This window comes from Epinephelus lanceolatus, chromosome 16, assembly GCF_041903045.1.
Source record: "Epinephelus lanceolatus isolate andai-2023 chromosome 16, ASM4190304v1, whole genome shotgun sequence".
NCBI classification, from domain to species: Eukaryota; Metazoa; Chordata; class Actinopteri; order Perciformes; family Serranidae; genus Epinephelus; species Epinephelus lanceolatus.
In genome coordinates this window covers 25,176,754-25,194,425 of record NC_135749.1, presented here as the reverse complement: position 1 = coordinate 25,194,425, position 17,672 = coordinate 25,176,754, and the positions used below count along the sequence as shown (strand labels likewise).

The 17,672-nt window shown below is 39.7% G+C and overlaps 1 protein-coding gene across 2 annotated transcripts; it reads right to left on the bottom strand.

Moving 5' to 3' along the window:
- Positions 1–5,258: 5,258 nt before the first annotated feature.
- Positions 5,259–16,670, bottom strand: tmem268 (transmembrane protein 268). Of its 2 annotated transcripts, none has more exons than XM_033636264.2 (9): positions 16,483–16,670; positions 12,183–12,321; positions 9,754–9,848; positions 9,525–9,632; positions 7,745–7,897; positions 7,484–7,594; positions 6,518–6,607; positions 6,055–6,273; positions 5,259–5,781 (listed from the first exon to the last, which is right to left on the bottom strand). In XM_033636264.2, exons 1-9 carry the CDS (start codon positions 16,486–16,488, stop codon positions 5,614–5,616), a joined length of 1,089 nt encoding a protein of 362 aa, XP_033492155.1. In that variant the 5' UTR covers positions 16,489–16,670; the 3' UTR covers positions 5,259–5,613. The 2 variants fall into 2 exon arrangements, with proteins under 2 accessions (XP_033492155.1, XP_078031819.1); XM_078175693.1 differs by lacking the exon at positions 16,483–16,670 and adding an exon at positions 15,387–15,564.
- Between the last annotated feature and the right edge of the window lie 1,002 nt (positions 16,671–17,672).

Genomic DNA, 17,672 nt, shown 5'->3' with positions numbered 1-17,672 from the left:
ATGGACAAACATCATATGAAAAATTATTTGTCTCTCCCCAATGACTACCCAACAAGTTTATTCTAAAATAAGGTCCCATGGTTGTCCGCAGGAAGGCAAGGGACTTTGCCTCTCTATAATTCTCCCAAGAGCCAACTCAGTAGTGAAAAGGTTTTAAAAAGATATTTATCAAGTGATGTCCTCCGATAGAGTGGTGCTGGAATGAGTCCAAATGAATGAGTCAGAATTTTAGCACTCCTGGTTCCCGCCAATGGGTTTTTGGTTAGATGGCTGAAAAGATGTCTGTGGTTAACACAAGCATAACAGACTTTGACATTTTGTTCTGGGACATACAATACATCAGTAAATACCCCACACTCATAAATTCTGAACTTTTCATGTGATTTAAAAAAGACATTTACTAACAAATGGCTAAATGAGACTACAGAATGTCATCAGCCTCGTCCATGTGAACAAAACATCTAAGTCTCATAAATGTGTGCAACAGAGCTTATTTTCTGCAATAATTGAAAAGCCAATGGAAAAATCCCATTGAATTTTTGTTGAGGGAACCAGGGTCGAGCTACCTTTTGGGTCATGGTTACCATGTTTAAGAAAAGAATCCATATGAATATCCCCCCTACTCTGGCATTCACAACCTCGTTAGTGTAAATTTTCTGGGAGCTCTAACTTCACGACTTTCTATGTCATAAACACGACGTCATGAGTTCCATTTGAACGCAACATATGTCTCAGAAGGTGTGTGATCACCTCTGTTTCTGCTATTAATCCATTTAACTATTTTAATTTAAGTAATAAGAATACATAGCTGTCATTCTTGAAGCAATAGTTTGACTTTTTGGGAAACATACTCATTCACTTTCTCGCAGAAAGTTCGATGAACAGATCGATAGCACTGCGCTAAATATGAAGCTTCAGCCAGGAGATGTTAGCTTAGCGTAGCAACAGCGTCACCTCTAAAATGTTGTTGATACACTTCAGTCCATCGACCTCCTCAACAAACTCTGGGCAAGAAAGTGTGACTAAGCTTCCCAAAATGTCAAACTGTGTTTTTTAAGTTAGTGACTTACAGCTGTTTGATAAATACAGGCCCTGTCCTTACATGATTGACTTAGTGATATTTCAGTGTTAAAAGAGCAAAAGAAGCACAGTCTTGTTTAGTATTATTATTGTACAGAGGGCTCTGGCAGTGAGTGTGTGTCTACTGAATAGAGTCACTAGCATATCTAGTTTATACAGCGCTAGGCTTCATCTCCCTGTGTGCTCTCCGAAGGGGCTTTTCTGTGCTCAGCAACATATAGCTGTTTACCACACAGCTGGGAGATGTGTTCTTCATTTTCATTTGTTTTGTTTTGTTTAGTTTTTGAGCTTGTAAATGCAACGGGTTGCTTGTTTAAAAGAGCCAAAAATTACCTGTGTACATGTGGTTCTCTTGGGGTTTATTATTCTAATTGCGTTCATGGCTGTGTTGCACATGCGTTGGTTGTTTCTGACTTCAGTTGTTTGAGTAATGAATAAAAGAATCATTTTTGGGTTGTGAGCGATACTTTGGCGGAGGTGGCGTCGCATTCTTTGGGTCTGTTTTTTCCCTCCTGGTGTCTCTCCATCCTCTCCGTGTCTCTCCATCTTCTGTGTCTCTGTGGCCTTTCCTCTCTCCCCTCATCACTAAGGTGCTATTTATAGCTGCCCCGGTTTTCTCCCTCTCCGTCTCTCATTTTCCTCCCTCTGTCAGAACATGAACTACAGTATTGCTCACTATCTTCTCTTGTATCACATTGTGTTTTACAGCTGATTATTTTTCAACATTGTGGTGGCGATTGTTTTTTATGAACCCAATGCTAGCGTTGTGGGACAACAATGTCGGTCTGCCAGTTGGTCAGCCCATCACTTTGGCCCTGACAAAAATATCTCAACAACAGTTGGATGGATTGCCATGAAATTTTGTACAGACAACATTAACAAATCATCACCGTTGAAGCTGATGTGGGGAACTTGTTAGCAAACAACCCATTCGCAAGAATAAATGTTGGCATTGTACATTTCTGCAAACCATGGAAACGTTATGTGTGGTTAGGTTTAGGCACAAAAACCACTTGATTATAGTGAGGAAAATATGTTCTGCCTTAAAGTACCGTTTCGATGGCACGATTCGTGCTGAAAACATAGCGAAGTCTTGGTAAAAAGAACAATTGCTTTTGATGGCACTATCCCCGGAGAAAACACAGTGATGTCTAGGCCAAAATAAACCAACCAGTTTGTGGCACAATTGCCAGAGGAAACCCAGTGATGTCTCAGTAAAAAAAGCACAACCCTTTTTTGTGGCACTATCCTCACTGGAAACACTTCTCTGTAAAAAACAACTGGTTTTCATGGTACCATCCTGGCTGAAAACGCAATGACGGGTTGCTTACAACCCCACCCTTTGGGAGCCCAATGGGGCGAACAACACTTCACCACTGACCCAAATCAACCACATAAGACACCTTTAAAACAATCAAATCCATGGGATATGGATGTAAGATAAAGAGAAGACATACAAAAAAGACATTAGAGTATCAGGCTGAGAGGCAGTAAGACCAGCAGTCCCCACACCAGAGACGTCTCTCTGTTGCTGCTAGTGGCATAGGAGCACCTCCTTTCCAGGCAAGATGCACCCTGCAAAGCAATGCGCCTCGTGAGGCAATGCAGCACACCTGGGAAAAGCTACAGGACAGGGAAAAGGGACAGCATCACAGGAACACATACAGCCGTAACAAGTTGCTATGCTGGAAATGCTGCAATGACTTGCTGTTGTTTGTTGGTCTTGAACAGCGTGGCAGGCATCTTGCCTTGAGGTGACTCAATGCCCAATCCCCCACCTCCAGATGACAAAATTAGCTCATATACTACATCACTTTAGAAACATCAATATGATATGTATGGAACATACGAATGTAATGTAACTGTGGTTTGCAGAAACAGTCAATACCAACATTTTTCTTCAGGTAACTGGGCTTTTATGGCCACCTGAGGAATGTAAGTCTACTATTCACTCTCTTTTATCTCTGTTTTAGTCTCCTCCAACTCCTTAGGGAAATATCTGGCTCTTTTAGCTGTGATATAGAGTATAGAGGGTTTTTTAGGGCAGGTGAAAATGCACCAAAACAGTAATGTTGTGGGCTGACAGCTTAACAATGAGCTGAAACTTTGTAAAGCACTGTAAAGCTGAGGAGGCCGCAGAATCAGGTTAGAAAATTTTGTAGGTTCATCACTATCATATTGTTTTATCCACTTGAAGTCATATCTGTGAAAAGGTACGGCCTCAAACAATCCAGCCAATGGAAAAGAAGTGTGAGTGAAAAACTAAAGGTGGGAGCTGAGCCAGTCTGTGTGTGCAGGATCACAGATGGCCATTTAGCCTCCTGAGGACAGCCAGCGTCTCTGAGATCATTTAACTTGGCCTCACGCTCCACGCCTCTCTCCTCCATCACACAATCCCAGCTTCCCCCAGGTCAGCCACGCCGGCTGTCTCGCTGTGTGTGTTTGTGTCATCCTGCAGCTCTCTCGCTGGGCTGTCATCTCAGCCACAGCACCAGGACTGATGGGTAATGGCTGGTAATATGTGAGAAACACAGCATCCTGCACACACATGGATAACTAATCCACCTACACACATAAATCCAAAGGTGTGAGAACACAAACACAAACACAAACACGCTCGGTTCTGTTCTGTTGCTGCTGACATTTGAGGTAATATAGCCGAGAAACTAAAGCCAATGATTCGTGTTAACCGTCTTTCAGCATCATTACACAGCTGCATCAAGGGGAATCTCTTTCTTTCCCTTCATGCTTCCATTGTCTTTGTCTACACATCACATGTCAATCCTCCAAGCAGTGGTGGAACATGTATTAAGTAAAAGAACCAATACAACAATGTATACTCCATTACAAGTCCTACATTCAAACCTCGGTGATGGAATTTAAAGGGACAGTTCACCCCAAAATCAAAACACATATTTTTCCTCTTCCCTGTGCTGCTATTTATCAGTCTAGATTGTTTTGGTGTGAGTTGTTTAATTTTGGAGATATCGGTTTGCCTTAACAGAACCAGCTCGCACTGAGCTTGTGGTGCTCTAAACGCCAAAAAATACATTTGAAAAACCCAACAACAACTAAACTACTCCTGCCAACTGTATCACTATGCAGAAGGAAGCATACAACATGACAGCACAAGACGTAAACATTAATGGTGTCTTCCTCGCCATCAGTTGGTGGGTGTAGTTCAGTAGGAAGAAAATAGTTCCTCCATTTTATCTTGAGTAACCAGGTCATGATTTCTGGAAAGAGACATTGCTGTTCAGTTTTTTATTTGTATTTTTTGGCACTTTGAGCACCAAAAGCTGAGTGCCATCTAGTTCAATTACATTCAAGAGATTGCAGACATCTCTACGCCAATATCTCCAACACTCAGCAACTCACACCAAAATAATCTAGATTGATAAAAGCACTTTTCATCCTTAAAGTATATATTATTTTTTACATTGTGGTATTTCTTATTTTACTGGACTAAAATGTGAATACTTCTTCTACCCCTGTCAAACTCTCACTTACGTAAAGAAAGGAGGTGTCAAAATGTACTTAAGAGTATCAAAAGTAAAAGTACTATGGCTCCTGTCACTAAAGGAGTAGCATCCAACCTTAGGTATTGCTATGTCCTAAAGGTTACACAATAAATTTGAGGGCTCGTGAGATAATAAATGGTGTTGGAATACAGAAGGAACAAAGTTCTGCTACATAAATCTGTGTTAATATTTTGGACTATTTTGGACTTTTCTCAAATCTTTGCTTTTTCTGTGACAAAGACCTCTTTGAGCCTCAAACTGTTATTGAAATGAAACCATGTGAAAGGGGAAACAGTGGTAGAACTGTTGGCAACTCACAGACATTTAACATGTGACAAGAGGCGCAGTCTAGACACAGATTTTTGGTAAAAGGTCAAAATCCCCCCAAATCAGAAACCGCTACTTTAATATTTAACAATATGTTGTATTTTAGAAAGTTATCATACATTTTAATGTAAAATCTTGATATGAAGAGTACCTTGTAACTATAGATGTCAGTAGCATAAACTGGAAATACTCAAGTAAAGTGCACCTCAAAATTGTACCGAAGTACAGAAATTGAGAAAATATACTTTTACTTTTACTTACTTTAAATATACTTTCCACCACTGCCTTCAGTTCCACCATGAAGAGAAATACTGCTGAATCTACTGCAAATCAAATCACAAGAATCTACATTTATTATTTGTGCAAATAACTTATACAGCAGTAACTAAGGCCGTGACTGTGCATAAGAGTGCAAATATTGTTTTACAGCAGCCAGATCATACAGCGTTTGACAGGGTGCAGACATTGTTGGGACCGAATGGACGAAACAAAGAGTTGGCATGGAAACAACAACAGAGGTTTACAGCAGCTGCAGGCTGGAGACTTAAAGTGTGAAGCTCCAAAGAGGTTCCTCATTCAATCAAAATGTCCTTGAACGAGTAACATAATCCATGTTTGCTCCAGATGAAATGCCCCTACATGTCAGTTTGTCTTTTTAGGAGCATGGGTGCAAAGCAGGACTCTGCTATAGAAGGATCTTCTTTTTGATGTACTGGCAGAGGCACAGAGGGGCGGTGGTGCAGTGGTTCCTCCGGGGGGGTGGGTGGTGGTGTGGCGGTCCTGACAGCCTCTCAGACACCAGCAGCTTCACATAGGCTGCACTGTAGGTCATCAGAAGCTGGTAGGCTTTAGCCTGTAAAGAAGGATAATAACACTCAGGAGTTGTGTTGACCTACTTTCACCTCGAGAATGCAAAGAGGTGAAGAAATGATCATTTTTGAGGGTGAAGTATTACTTTAAAAGCATTAATTGAAAAAAAAAATTACATTTTTGTGTGTATATGAGTGAACATATATTGCTTATTCTGATGTGTAATAAAACAACACTGCTGATATATTGGCCAGGCTCTAAAATATATTCCCTCTGTGTGGGAATGAAGATGTTTTGCAGCATTATGTCACTTTACCTGAGCAGGTAACGATGCATCAGGGATGAGGGTGTAGTTAGTGGTGACTTTGGCGCCCTTCTGCTGGCTGGATGAGGTACTGCAACCCGTGTCCTCATGTCTCAGTAGAGGCCTCTGCTCATCTGAGTCCTGCTCCACATCTGACTCAGCAACCTCGGGGTCTACAGCCGTGTCCTCGGCCACAAGGACGAGATGTGACATTTTCTTCTTCAGTTTGTTCTGCGAACGTGTAACAATGATTCTTTTAAACTGCTGTGAACACTGAAGCTATGAAATGTCATGCCACAGTTCAAGGACTAAACTTCTGTTTTCCAGAGGATATAGAAATAAAATACCCTTTCAACAGCAGCTAGAATTATGTTTCTATTGATTTTTGAGGGAAGACTAACATGGGACCGCAAGAAAAAAATCGATACAGCAGCAGGAGAACAAACAGAGGGACAGATGTACTCGATTCACTCACCTGGGTGTCATTTGCCACAAAACTGCTCTCCTCTAAAGTTTCAGTCAGTGCCCTCAGACAGCGGGACATGTCCCAGTACACAAAGTACAGCTGCAGGGAGACAAATACAACAGCATTGGTGGCTTCCAAAGCAAAACTATTCAATTTGTTGTTCATTACTGATGCACCAGCCTGGTTCCAGACCATTAAATCAACACCCACATCTCAAATGTTGGCAAGTTTCAGCGTTTCTATTGATCAGTGTAGCTCTGTACTCCTACATGATTTGTGAAGATGCATTGGAGTACAAGCCACATATGGTATTATATCGTTTGTGTATCTTTGCAGTGTTTTTATTCTTTCTTTGTCTTTTGCTACTGACCTCCAAATTTTTCTGTAAATATAATCATTCTTTCTACTACTTTGGGTATGTATATTAGGCTTTTTATGTCATATCACAAGTAAAATAGACCTAATCCCTGGATTCTTTCTGGACAGATCATGAAGATGAATTTTGTACTGTTTTGTGAGCAAATCCACACCGTTCCAGTGTTTTCTTGTTACCAACCCTTTGGTCAATAAAACTTATTGTGAATTTAAGAAATCTACTGATTGGTTCATCTTCACAAACTCATTTTCTCATTGTTGTGTTTTTGTGCCTGCTGAAATGTTTTGTCATCTTGTTGCATCATTAATAACAGTTTTGTTGTATCATTCTTCTGTCTTCTTGTTTCACTCCTCTCAGTGCCATATAGCTCTCCAAATCACCTGCTTGTTTAATCATTATGTTGTTTTCCTTGACATGCTGTTGTGTTGTTTCCAAGACATCAGGGAGACCAACAGAAAAAGATGAAACTAAGAAATGAGGCATGCTAAACAGCTGTGTATATCAGCCTAACAACAATAGACATGAACACATGTATTGCACAAAGATGTCAGTACACTTCTGGCACATCTCACAGTTTCAGCTGATTTTATAAAGACAACCTGCATGTTTCCAGTGCAGGACTGCACCCAGTCGGCCACGGCCACTAGAAGTTTGTGTTTCACCATCCTCTCGTTCACCTGGATTAACCGAACGTCTAAGTTCATGTTGATCTGACACAGAAACAGACAAACATGTTTGAGAATCAGTTAGTTCTCATTTCATGTTCAGGTTAAAGACAAAAAACAACAACCTTAAGATGAATCCAAACTCAGGTGGAAGACCATAATAATTAATTTATGGTATCAGATGCCCCTCTTTACCTCCTTGTTACTGTAGTGGAGGACGAAGATGATGGCAGTGGTGAGGAAGATGGAGACCAGGCTGACAGAGAGGCAAAGAACCCAGTAGTCACTGACAGTGATGTAGAGGTGGAGGGTGGAGAACACAGCACACCACACCACCACATACAGCACCTAGTGGAGGGAGAGGAGAAGTTGTAAGTAATGTTTGGTGTCTTGTCGAGACTTAGATGGATGATATCAATCTAGTAGTCGCTGAGTGTAAAGACTGAAAGCAGGGGGGAAACAGCTGGCCTGGCTCTGAAGGACATAGATATGCCTCTAGGCACCTCTAAATATCACTAATTAATGCCTTATATCTTTTTGTTTCTTTTCGCCAAGACACATTAAACATTACATTTTTTGTTTTGTTTGTGTATGGATTAAAGAAACAAGATTTAATGTGGACATTAATTAGCTTTAGAGGTGCCTCTTTGGACAAAGCCAGACTAACTTCTTCCCTTTTCCTCCACTCTTAATGCTAAGCAAAGCTAATTGCCTCCTAGCTCCAGCTCTGTAAAGCAAATGTGGTAAAAATGGCAGTTAAAGAAATCAATTAGTCATGCCATGTTACCTCTAATTCATAAAGAAAACCTTGTTTTTTCGCATGATTCCATGGAAAATTGCTAACATATTGAATTATTGATGGATTGGGGACCTCAGGGACCACATTTAACAACAGCAAGACTATCTAAAATCATGCTTTTACAAATTCTCACACAACACGCGCAGTATAATTGCGTGTTGTTTATCCAGTCCTAAGCTTAATACCTCCCAAACATATTCATTTTGTTATCATAAACATTATCATTTAAAAAATAGAAGGGAAACTTATCGGTGCTCTCTTTGACACCAGACTCCAATACTACAGTTTTTTTTTCTTTTTAGGTAAAATGCATGTGTTCAGGAAGTACTGAGACTTGGATTATACTGTTCAAGTTGTGTGAGAGTTTGTAAACGGATGTTTTTAATATAGTTTTGCCTTAATCATTCAGTGAATCAATGTCTGTGCCATCTGTGGAGGCATGTGAGGCAAACAAAGTATTTTAATTCAAGGTAACACAGCATGAGTAATGGAGCTACAAATGATAGTTTTGTGGGTGAGGTATTCCTATAAATTGAAACAACCCATAAGTCACAGGCTGTTAACAGCTAACAGCAGTATACAGTAAGGGCTGTGTTGTCCGAGGTGATTATTTATGGCATCCTTGACTCCTAGAATTTGAGCAATTTCACTGTACTAGTTACAGTAAAGATCATATGAGCAATCTTAAAGGGGCATTCCCATGATTTTAGATATCATGGACAGCTAACTGATCAAGTGGCATATTACCCAGCCTCTGAAAACAGTATATCTACTAAAGTCAAGGAAAATATGCCTGGACGAAACATCTGTCTAAGACTTCAATATTTCAACAGATAGCCTGTATTACTAACTGAGGGAATAGAGTTTGAAAGAGTCCAATGAAAGAGCTATTATGGAAACTGCAGGATTTTTGCAGATTGACTCCAGAATAAAATGCTGAATATTTTGGCCTCTTTGAACATTCTTCTTTTGCATCTGTCTCTCGTAGGTTTCCAAACTATATTAAAGTGTAATACTACATTACTGCTCATTTGAGGCAAACCAAAAACAGAAAAAAGTATAAAAACATGAGGAAATGAAAGAAAAGTAGTGAGAGCATTAAAACAGCAGAAGAATGAGGAGCAAAGGATATGATAAGAGTAAATTCTCAGTAAGACAGAAAGCTGGATGACATACTGGTGCCAATATAAAATGGAAGATAGCTGAGTTGAAAACCATGTATCTCCTGACTGAGGGAACGTCCAGGGCCGTCTTCAGTGGAGCCTCCATGTCTCTGACTGGAATCTAAAAACATGAAACAAATTCACAACCTTAATTAACCAGGGAATAAAGTAAAGATATCTGAAGTTTTCAGTGCCACAGTAGGTCATATACTGTATGTGTGCATGTGTGTGTGTGTGCTGACCTGAAAGCCATTATTTTCCAGTTTGGCCCGGCACAGAGACAGATCAAAGCTCGGGCTGAGCACTGAACAACTCGGCACTGCCACAACACACTGACCTGGGTGCGATCAAGAGAGAGAGAAAGAAAGCCAGACAGGATCAGTATTACATAAATGCTAAAAAATAAAAGTGTGACAAGAACCTGTGCCTGTGCAATTGTCTGCAAAGAAGGAAACAGAGGTATGAAATAAAAACTAAAAGCAACACTGTAGTGTATGGCAGCAGTAAAAAGTGGATGTGCTATCAAACATACACAAAACACAAAAGCAGAGCTGTCAAATATACATAAATAACCGACCTAATGTGGGCCAGACAGTAACAACTTATACTGTGCAACCAAATATTATTTGAACCTACAGAACTTTGCTTTAAATTCTTGTTGAGATCCTAAAGTTAAGCTGTATTTGGAGTAATGTGCATAAAATGATGCCCAAGACTTTTGATACATAACTTCAAGGGAGAGCTAGAATAAAGCTGATACAGATTTTATATATGATACTTCCAGACAGTCTGGATCAACATGATTGCACCAGTCTTAAAGCTGATGTTATGGTTAATACATGTTGATAAGAAGTGTCGGTACAGAATACAGTAGAGTCATTCATGAAATATTCTAAAATGAGAGCACTGATTTGTTACACTTTAGCGACACAGACTAAAAGATTCCTGCAACAAGCACTGCAGGGCAAAGGTTTATGAGGCAACACAGCTGTAACAATAGTAGTGTGACTTTAGCGTGACTGGGATTTTGGACACATATTTAATACTTTACTTTGGTTTTCAAAACAATGTCAGGATTTATTCAGGGTGAAAGTGAAAGTTAGAAAGATTCAGTGAAGTCTTATGATCTAATAAGCACTGTTATCTTTGTACATGACTATCTGGACAAAGGTTACCTGCAGTATGAATATTACAAAGTTCCATTTATGCCTTATCTAGACTAACTTATATAACTTATAACTTATCTTTAATGGTGGACTGGCCCATTTGTGGCACACGCTAAACAATATTCTTCAACATGAATATGTCCATGTAGATGAAATAAATTGTGATACAGTGTAGTCATTAGTGTTGAAACAAAAGTGCTACACTGTATGTGTGCTATGAAAGTACGAACACTTTATATGACAACAGCATTTTGCCACAAATGGAACACCGTATTGTCTATCAGTACCATTAAATAGAAAAATATGTAGGGTATACACCAATTAGCCAAAACATTAAAACCATTGGTGGGTGAAGTGAATAACACCGATCATCTTGTTACAGTGCAATGTTCCATTGGGAAACCTTTGGTCCTGGCATTCATGTGGATGCTACTTGACGCACTCCAATCACCGAAACACCATTGCAGACAAAATAACGTAACAGCACTTGTCAATAACTGTGCCCCCCCCAGCAGGACAATGCACCATGCCACACTACAAAAACGTGTGTTATAGTGTCTGGCACCAGGGCGTTAACTTCAGATCTTTTGATTCCTTTGGGTTACAAGCACGTCCCAAAGATGTTTGATCAGATGGGGATTTGGGGTATTTCGAGGCCAGGTCGATGCCTTGAGCTCTTTGTCACCTTCCTCGGGCCACTCCCGAGCAGTTTTTGTGGTGTGGCATAACGCATTGTCCTGATAGGGGGCCACTGTGACTGGGGAGTATCGCTGCCATAAGGGGTGTACCTGTTCTGCACTGGTGTTCAGATGGGTGGAGCATGTCAGGTGGCAACTACAAGAATGTCAGAGCCCAAGGTTTCCAAACAGAACATTGCATTGTAACAAGATGATCAGTGCTGTTCACCTCACCTGTCAATGTTTTTTTTGTTTTTTTAAGATATTTTTGGGGCGTTTTAGCCTTTAATTGATAGGACAGCTTAAGCGTGAAGGGGGGAAGAGAGAGGGAAGGACATGCAGCAAAGGGCCACAGGCTGGAGTCAAACCCGGGCCGCTGCGGCAACAGCCTTGTACATGGGGTGCCTGCTCTATCCACTAAACCACCGACGCCCCACCTGTCAATGGTTTTAATGTTTTGGCTGATCGGTGTATGTATTAGTAAACTAGCTCTGATCAACTCATAAACAGGATGCTGATTTCAAGATTCTGCTTCTCACCTTTAAGGTCCTTCACAATCAAGCCCCTTTTCCTTCATATCTACACACCCTCCCATACTCTTAGATCCTCACCTGCAACTCATATCACCATCTGCCTGCTTGACTGCCATGGGATCTAGAGCCCTCAGCCCATTTGAATTGTTTGACTTTATGGTCAATAAACATATTGCTGCTTGTTTTTTTAACTGTCTTGTAAGGTGTCCTTCAGTGCTTGAAAGGTGGCTATAAATAAAATGCATCATTATTATTATTTTACCAAATAAAAACAAATAAAGTAGCAGCCGATTACCGTTTGACCAGTTAGGCCTGTTGTTGTCGGCCTGCTGCAGCTGAGCTTTGGTTTGTCTGATCTGCACATCCACCTCACTCTCCTCCATCACTTGACAAACTCCGTTCTTGTCCTCCATCATCTGAGAGGTCACTCCATCCTGAAGAAGAAAGAGGACATGAGGCAACCTGAGAATGACCTCACCAACACTGACCGGAGGAAACAGCCACTGTCTTACCAAGAACAGGGACATTTTCCAATGTCCTAAGAATTTCTGAAAGATTGAAATTGCAAAAGTTCCTCAGAACCCTAAGATCCCGAAACCTTTGTTCAAAAATCGCTGAAGGGTTCATTTCAAGTCATGCCAAAAGAGGATCTGGTGGTTTCATTTGTCACCAGTCATGCACAACTAAGCAGTTACAAACAAAAGAGTCACAAAAGAAAGGATTGCAACAGAAGTCATGACCCAGACCCTGCAGGTGTGACAAAATAACACCATGATATTACCATTCATGTGACTATGACTGAAACAGGCAGCTGATTATTCAAGAGCAAAGCTGTTGTGTAAGAATATGGAGGAACTTTTCGAAGCAGCATATCCCATCATGTAAGATAAATTAGTAGTATTCATTAGAGGTGTTTCCTACCGCAGTGATTCCCAACCACAGGCACACCTCAGGGGGTAGGGAACATATTAGAATCACGTCTTTGAGTGTAGGCATACGTGAAAACTAGCTCATGTTACCACGTGAGCAGAGAAGTTAAAGTAATTCGTTAAAAGTAATGGATAAATGGTTGAAATAGTTGAAATAATGATTAAGGACTTGGGAAAAAAAAAATAAAAGTAAGGATAAACACCGCGAAATAACCACGAACACACCGGCAGGTCAGATGGCATACATTTTATTTCAACTATAAGTTGCTATAATCGCTAATTTATATTGATTTTAAAATGCCTACAAAAAATCTTTTACAAAACAGTTAATGTTAAGTTATGCATGTAATGCTAGCATCTGCCATCCAACTGCTGTTAGCTACTTAACCATTAGCTAACGGTTTACAGTATCCTGTAACAAAATGGTTGTAACGGACTTGTAGCAGAATAGACAGCAGTTAAGTGACAGTATCTTCCCTATAGCTGGCTTTCAACTCAAATATTACAGTAAAATATGTGTTATTTAATTTTGAAAACACATTGAGGACAGCTAAAAGAGAAACATTGATGGCTAACGTTAAAGGTTGTATTTAGGATAGCTAAAAAGTAAGCCCTCTCACTCTGAGCCGAAACCTGACATAATGTTAGCTTGTTGTTTTTGCAGAAAGCTTGTAAATTAATGTAAACCTCCTAACTTAAAGCCATATAGCTAACTTTGGGAACTTAAAGATACTATATAAAGTAGCCTACACCTTTAGTTAGATAACACTTCTAGGCACAGTGGGACATGATGGGAAGATAAGGCAAAAATGTATCACGAGCAGTTAAGATGTTGTTGTTCTACTTTTTTAAAGAAATTTCCCCAGCACTGGTGCCGAGTCTCCTGTGCACGCTATAGGTGAAATAATGGTGCTGGTCAACTATACTTTTAAGCCTTTATTAGGTCTTGCATTGAGTGTGTGTATGTGTGTGTTGTGCAGGAAGTTACAGCGAATCAAGAAAACTAGGGAAGACGTCCAACAGAATATATGTGAATTTCAGGAAACTAATCTTCAGCTACGTAATCTATGGAAGCTGGTGTACCTATTAAAGTGCAATGACATATTAAATTGAAAAAAAAAAAACCCACATCACACAAACTTTTAAATGTGATAACAGTGTTCTAAAGTCCGTCTTGTTTTTGTAGCATGGAGGTTGAAGGCAAACTTGAGGGACTGATGGTGCAACTTGAGAATCTGAATGCTATAAGTTTGTCAGTTTGATATAAAAAGTTTTCCCCACATCTTTAAAACAGAATGATTAGATTGTGACTCATTGTTGATATTATTTATGACTGTCATCATTTAAATTGATACCTAGACTCTAGAAAGCCCCCCAGATGAAATGGAGTTTGCTAAGAATATAAAACATCGGCTGTTATAAGTTGGTAAGCACCTTCTCATAATGTTTTCCCATTCTTCTGCAAGTAGTAAAACATTTATTGTTGTACTTGCATGAATAAAGTGTTTTTGTTTCCATGTCCAACCCCTTTTGATCTGGTCTTGTTCTCGGGATGCTTACAGAACAAATAAAGTTGGCTTTCATGCGCATCAAAGATCAGATTTAATTGTCATTTACACTGTTTATACACATATTCATAGTGAAACTAATTTTTTTTTAAATTAATTCTAATTAGTTTTATTGGGGGTGGCACGGTGGTGTGGTGGTTAGCACTGTCGCCTTGCAGCAAGAGGGTTCCTGGTTGAAACCCGGGTGTGGGAGCCCCTCTGTGCAGTTTGCATGTTCTCCCCGGGTCAGCGTGGGTGTTCTCTGGGTACTCCGGCTTCCTCCCACAGTCCAAAGACAAGCAGGTTAATTGGTGACTCTAAACTGTCCGTAGGTGTGAATGTGAATGTGAATGGTTGTCTATCTATCTATGTTACTCCTGTGATAGTCTGGCGACCTGTCCAGGGTGTACCCTGCATCTCGCCCAATGTCAGCTGGGATAGGCTCCAGCCCCCCCGCGACCATCAAGAGGATAAGTGGTTAGAAAATGGATGGATGGATGGATAGTTTTATTGGCTTTTTTTGTTTTGTTTGAAATAAAGTACAATGATGTGCATACAAATGTGATATTCCTATGGTCTACTTAAAATATGGATTACCCCTGAAATAGTTAGCCAAAAGTAAGAATTAAAGGTTAACATAGTTAGCTAAAGGTGACATATAAGCAGTAAATAGTAAGCTAATAGTAGGTAGTTCTGTTGTATTAAAAAAAGACTGTCACTGTACCTTCTTTTATGTGAATAAAGTGTTCATTTAAAATAATAACATTTAGTGTATACTCCATTTAAAGATCCATAGAGAATGATGCCGATGAGGGGTACTTGAGCTATAACGTGAAAGATTGTCCTAACAGACAGGTTTGCTTGTCATTCTCAGAACAAGCACAACAGCCAAGCCAGAGTGTTATCTCTTTCTAAAAAGTCGGTCAGAAAAACCACAGCCTTTATCTCTGACAAACATGTCCACAGTTTATTTAAAGAAAGGCAAATACTGTAGGTCTCAAAACCTGAAGGAAACCAGCTCACTTCTGCTTTCAGGGCTGATGGCCTGTACTGCAGTGACATGGTGATGATGTTATCTGCTGGCAAATAACAGGCTATATTATATATTACGCATTTATTGTATAGATTCAGTTTAGAGGAGTAGAATTAAGTAAATTTTCATTTTTATGAGCCCTTAGGGTTGCCGATATCTGCACCGCCTTTAGATTAGATGTCCAGAATGTCACATTGTATCATTGGAGCGTAGCTCAGTCTGTTAAGAGAGGATAAGAGGTATTTTTATCTCTACTCTGCACCTCAACAACACACGTTTCGTGATAGAACTTAAAAAATACTACTTACAGTCAAACCCAGCTCCCTCTGGGTCTCTTTATATCACATACTCTCGCTTGCATGCTTGTGACGGAGCCACATTTTAGCACTGAGGTGTGAAAACTCATTGCTGCAGTTGTGCTATGACTTCACCCCCTCAGTCAAACCTTTTTCCCAGCCCTCTCTTTCTTTACACACACAGGCCTCCTCTCTGATTTTATCTACACTCTTAATTTCACTTCCTTGCATGTAAATAAAGTCACACAGCATTCAGGACAATTTATCACTGTCTGCTTACACTGCACCTGCTCAAGAGAGAAAATATATCATTCACATACATGCAGCAGTGTTTCTCCACTACATAGAGGAAACAGCATAGATGTCTTGAGCTCATGAGTAAACACTCAACTCAGTCTCTTATCTTAATGTTGCATCTTGTCCGTTTTCACACCCGAGTGTGCTGAACCTGAACACTTGTTTCTAACTAGGAAGCAAGTCCTGCAGAAAAATTTGTGTTAAACTTTTGCACATTGAGCAGGGATGCCATACTTACACTAAATAATCTCCAAAAACTTAAAATCTTAATGCAACTAAAAGCTCTCATCTGATATTCAGGTGAGTATAGAAAAAAGGAGAAGCCATGTCACATTTTGTTGTGTACAAATGATGATTTAAAAAGCTTGTATTTTTCTATGGATACCCAGCATGTTTCAGTTGAGTTGCCCACCTCTGAGACTGTGAGGTAATGAAACCAAAACCACCTTAGATAAAACTAAGTCCATATTTTATATGATCAAACACATCTTACCTGCATTTTAGATGAAAGTCCATCACGTCAACAAAGCTGTGATGATTGTATTCCCTTCTCGGTCCACATGGTAAATCCTTTGAAAGCAGCAATATATATGTCTGGATGCACAAACAGACTGTGGCGTATGTTACTTTCACACTCAGATGTGTCTCAGCAGAGTTTCTCTCTCTCTTTCTCTCTCTCTCTTAGCGTGTGACTCAGATCAGCTTGGCCTCATGACTACAGGAATGTGGTTTGTGGCTCTCAGTATGAAGGTGAACAGGCGTTGGTATAAGCAGATGATGATTAAACCAATTGAAAGCCTATTCAAGCGTCATTTTTAGGGCGGTACCTTTTACACTGTGTTGTTGTGACACAGACTAAAGTCTGTATTTTACTGGCATTTATGGAGAGGAGTCAGTTTTGTTTTCCTTGGCATACTGTTGCTGCTCTACCAGAACTGTCACACATTAACTCATGAAGTCCAGGGATAGCTGTGGATCAGTGGGGGTCATACAAGGGAAATTCATACACACATCTACACTGAACTGAGGTCTACAAATAAACTTCTCAAAAGAATCTATGTGCTGCTGTATTTGATTCCAAGTCAACTTTACAATTAAGACACTCATGAATTGATTTGAACTTTAATTTAAATTGTGTTATTCTAAAATTAAAGTGACTTCATGATTAAACTGAAAACTACACCATAATGCTGAATACTGTACAGGACTTAATGCTGTAATACTGTGGGTGGTTGGTGTGTTGTTTCAGGGAAATTCTGCCCTCATGTGGATAAAGGCTGTAAGTGTATTTACCATGATGCTCTTATGAATATGACCAGAAACTTAAATGCATGAATCAACTGAAATTAATGACACATAGTCTATTTTTTTGCTGACAGCATTTTTCCATGTCTGCAGTTAAAGTAAACACAAACATTTTATTATTTCCTCAGCCAGCTGATCTTACACCTTAGTGGAGAGAAATGTCATTGAGATGAAGTATGTGCGGTAATATTAATAAACATGAATGTATATAAATATGAATATATAATATGAAATAAAATTATAAATATGAACATTTTCATCAACCATTGTTTACTGAGGGAAAACTGACTGAGAATTAAAATTAACCTCTTTAACAGCAATACCCCGAATTCATGCACATAAGGGCTATAAGGACATATAAGTATGTGTACATTATAT

Excerpts from the sequence above, each read along its gene's own strand:
- tmem268 (XM_078175693.1), bottom strand. The coding sequence starts at position 15,425 with ATGTCACTGCAGTACAGGCCATCAGCCCTGAAAGCAGAA. Across the intron at positions 12,322-15,386 it reads CATCAGCCCTGAAAGCAGAA|GATGGAGTGACCTCTCAGAT; the intron begins GTGAGCTGGTTT and ends TTTCTTCTTCAG. Across the intron at positions 9,849-12,182 it reads CAGGCCTAACTGGTCAAACG|GTCAGTGTGTTGTGGCAGTG; the intron begins GTAATCGGCTGC and ends GATCGCACCCAG.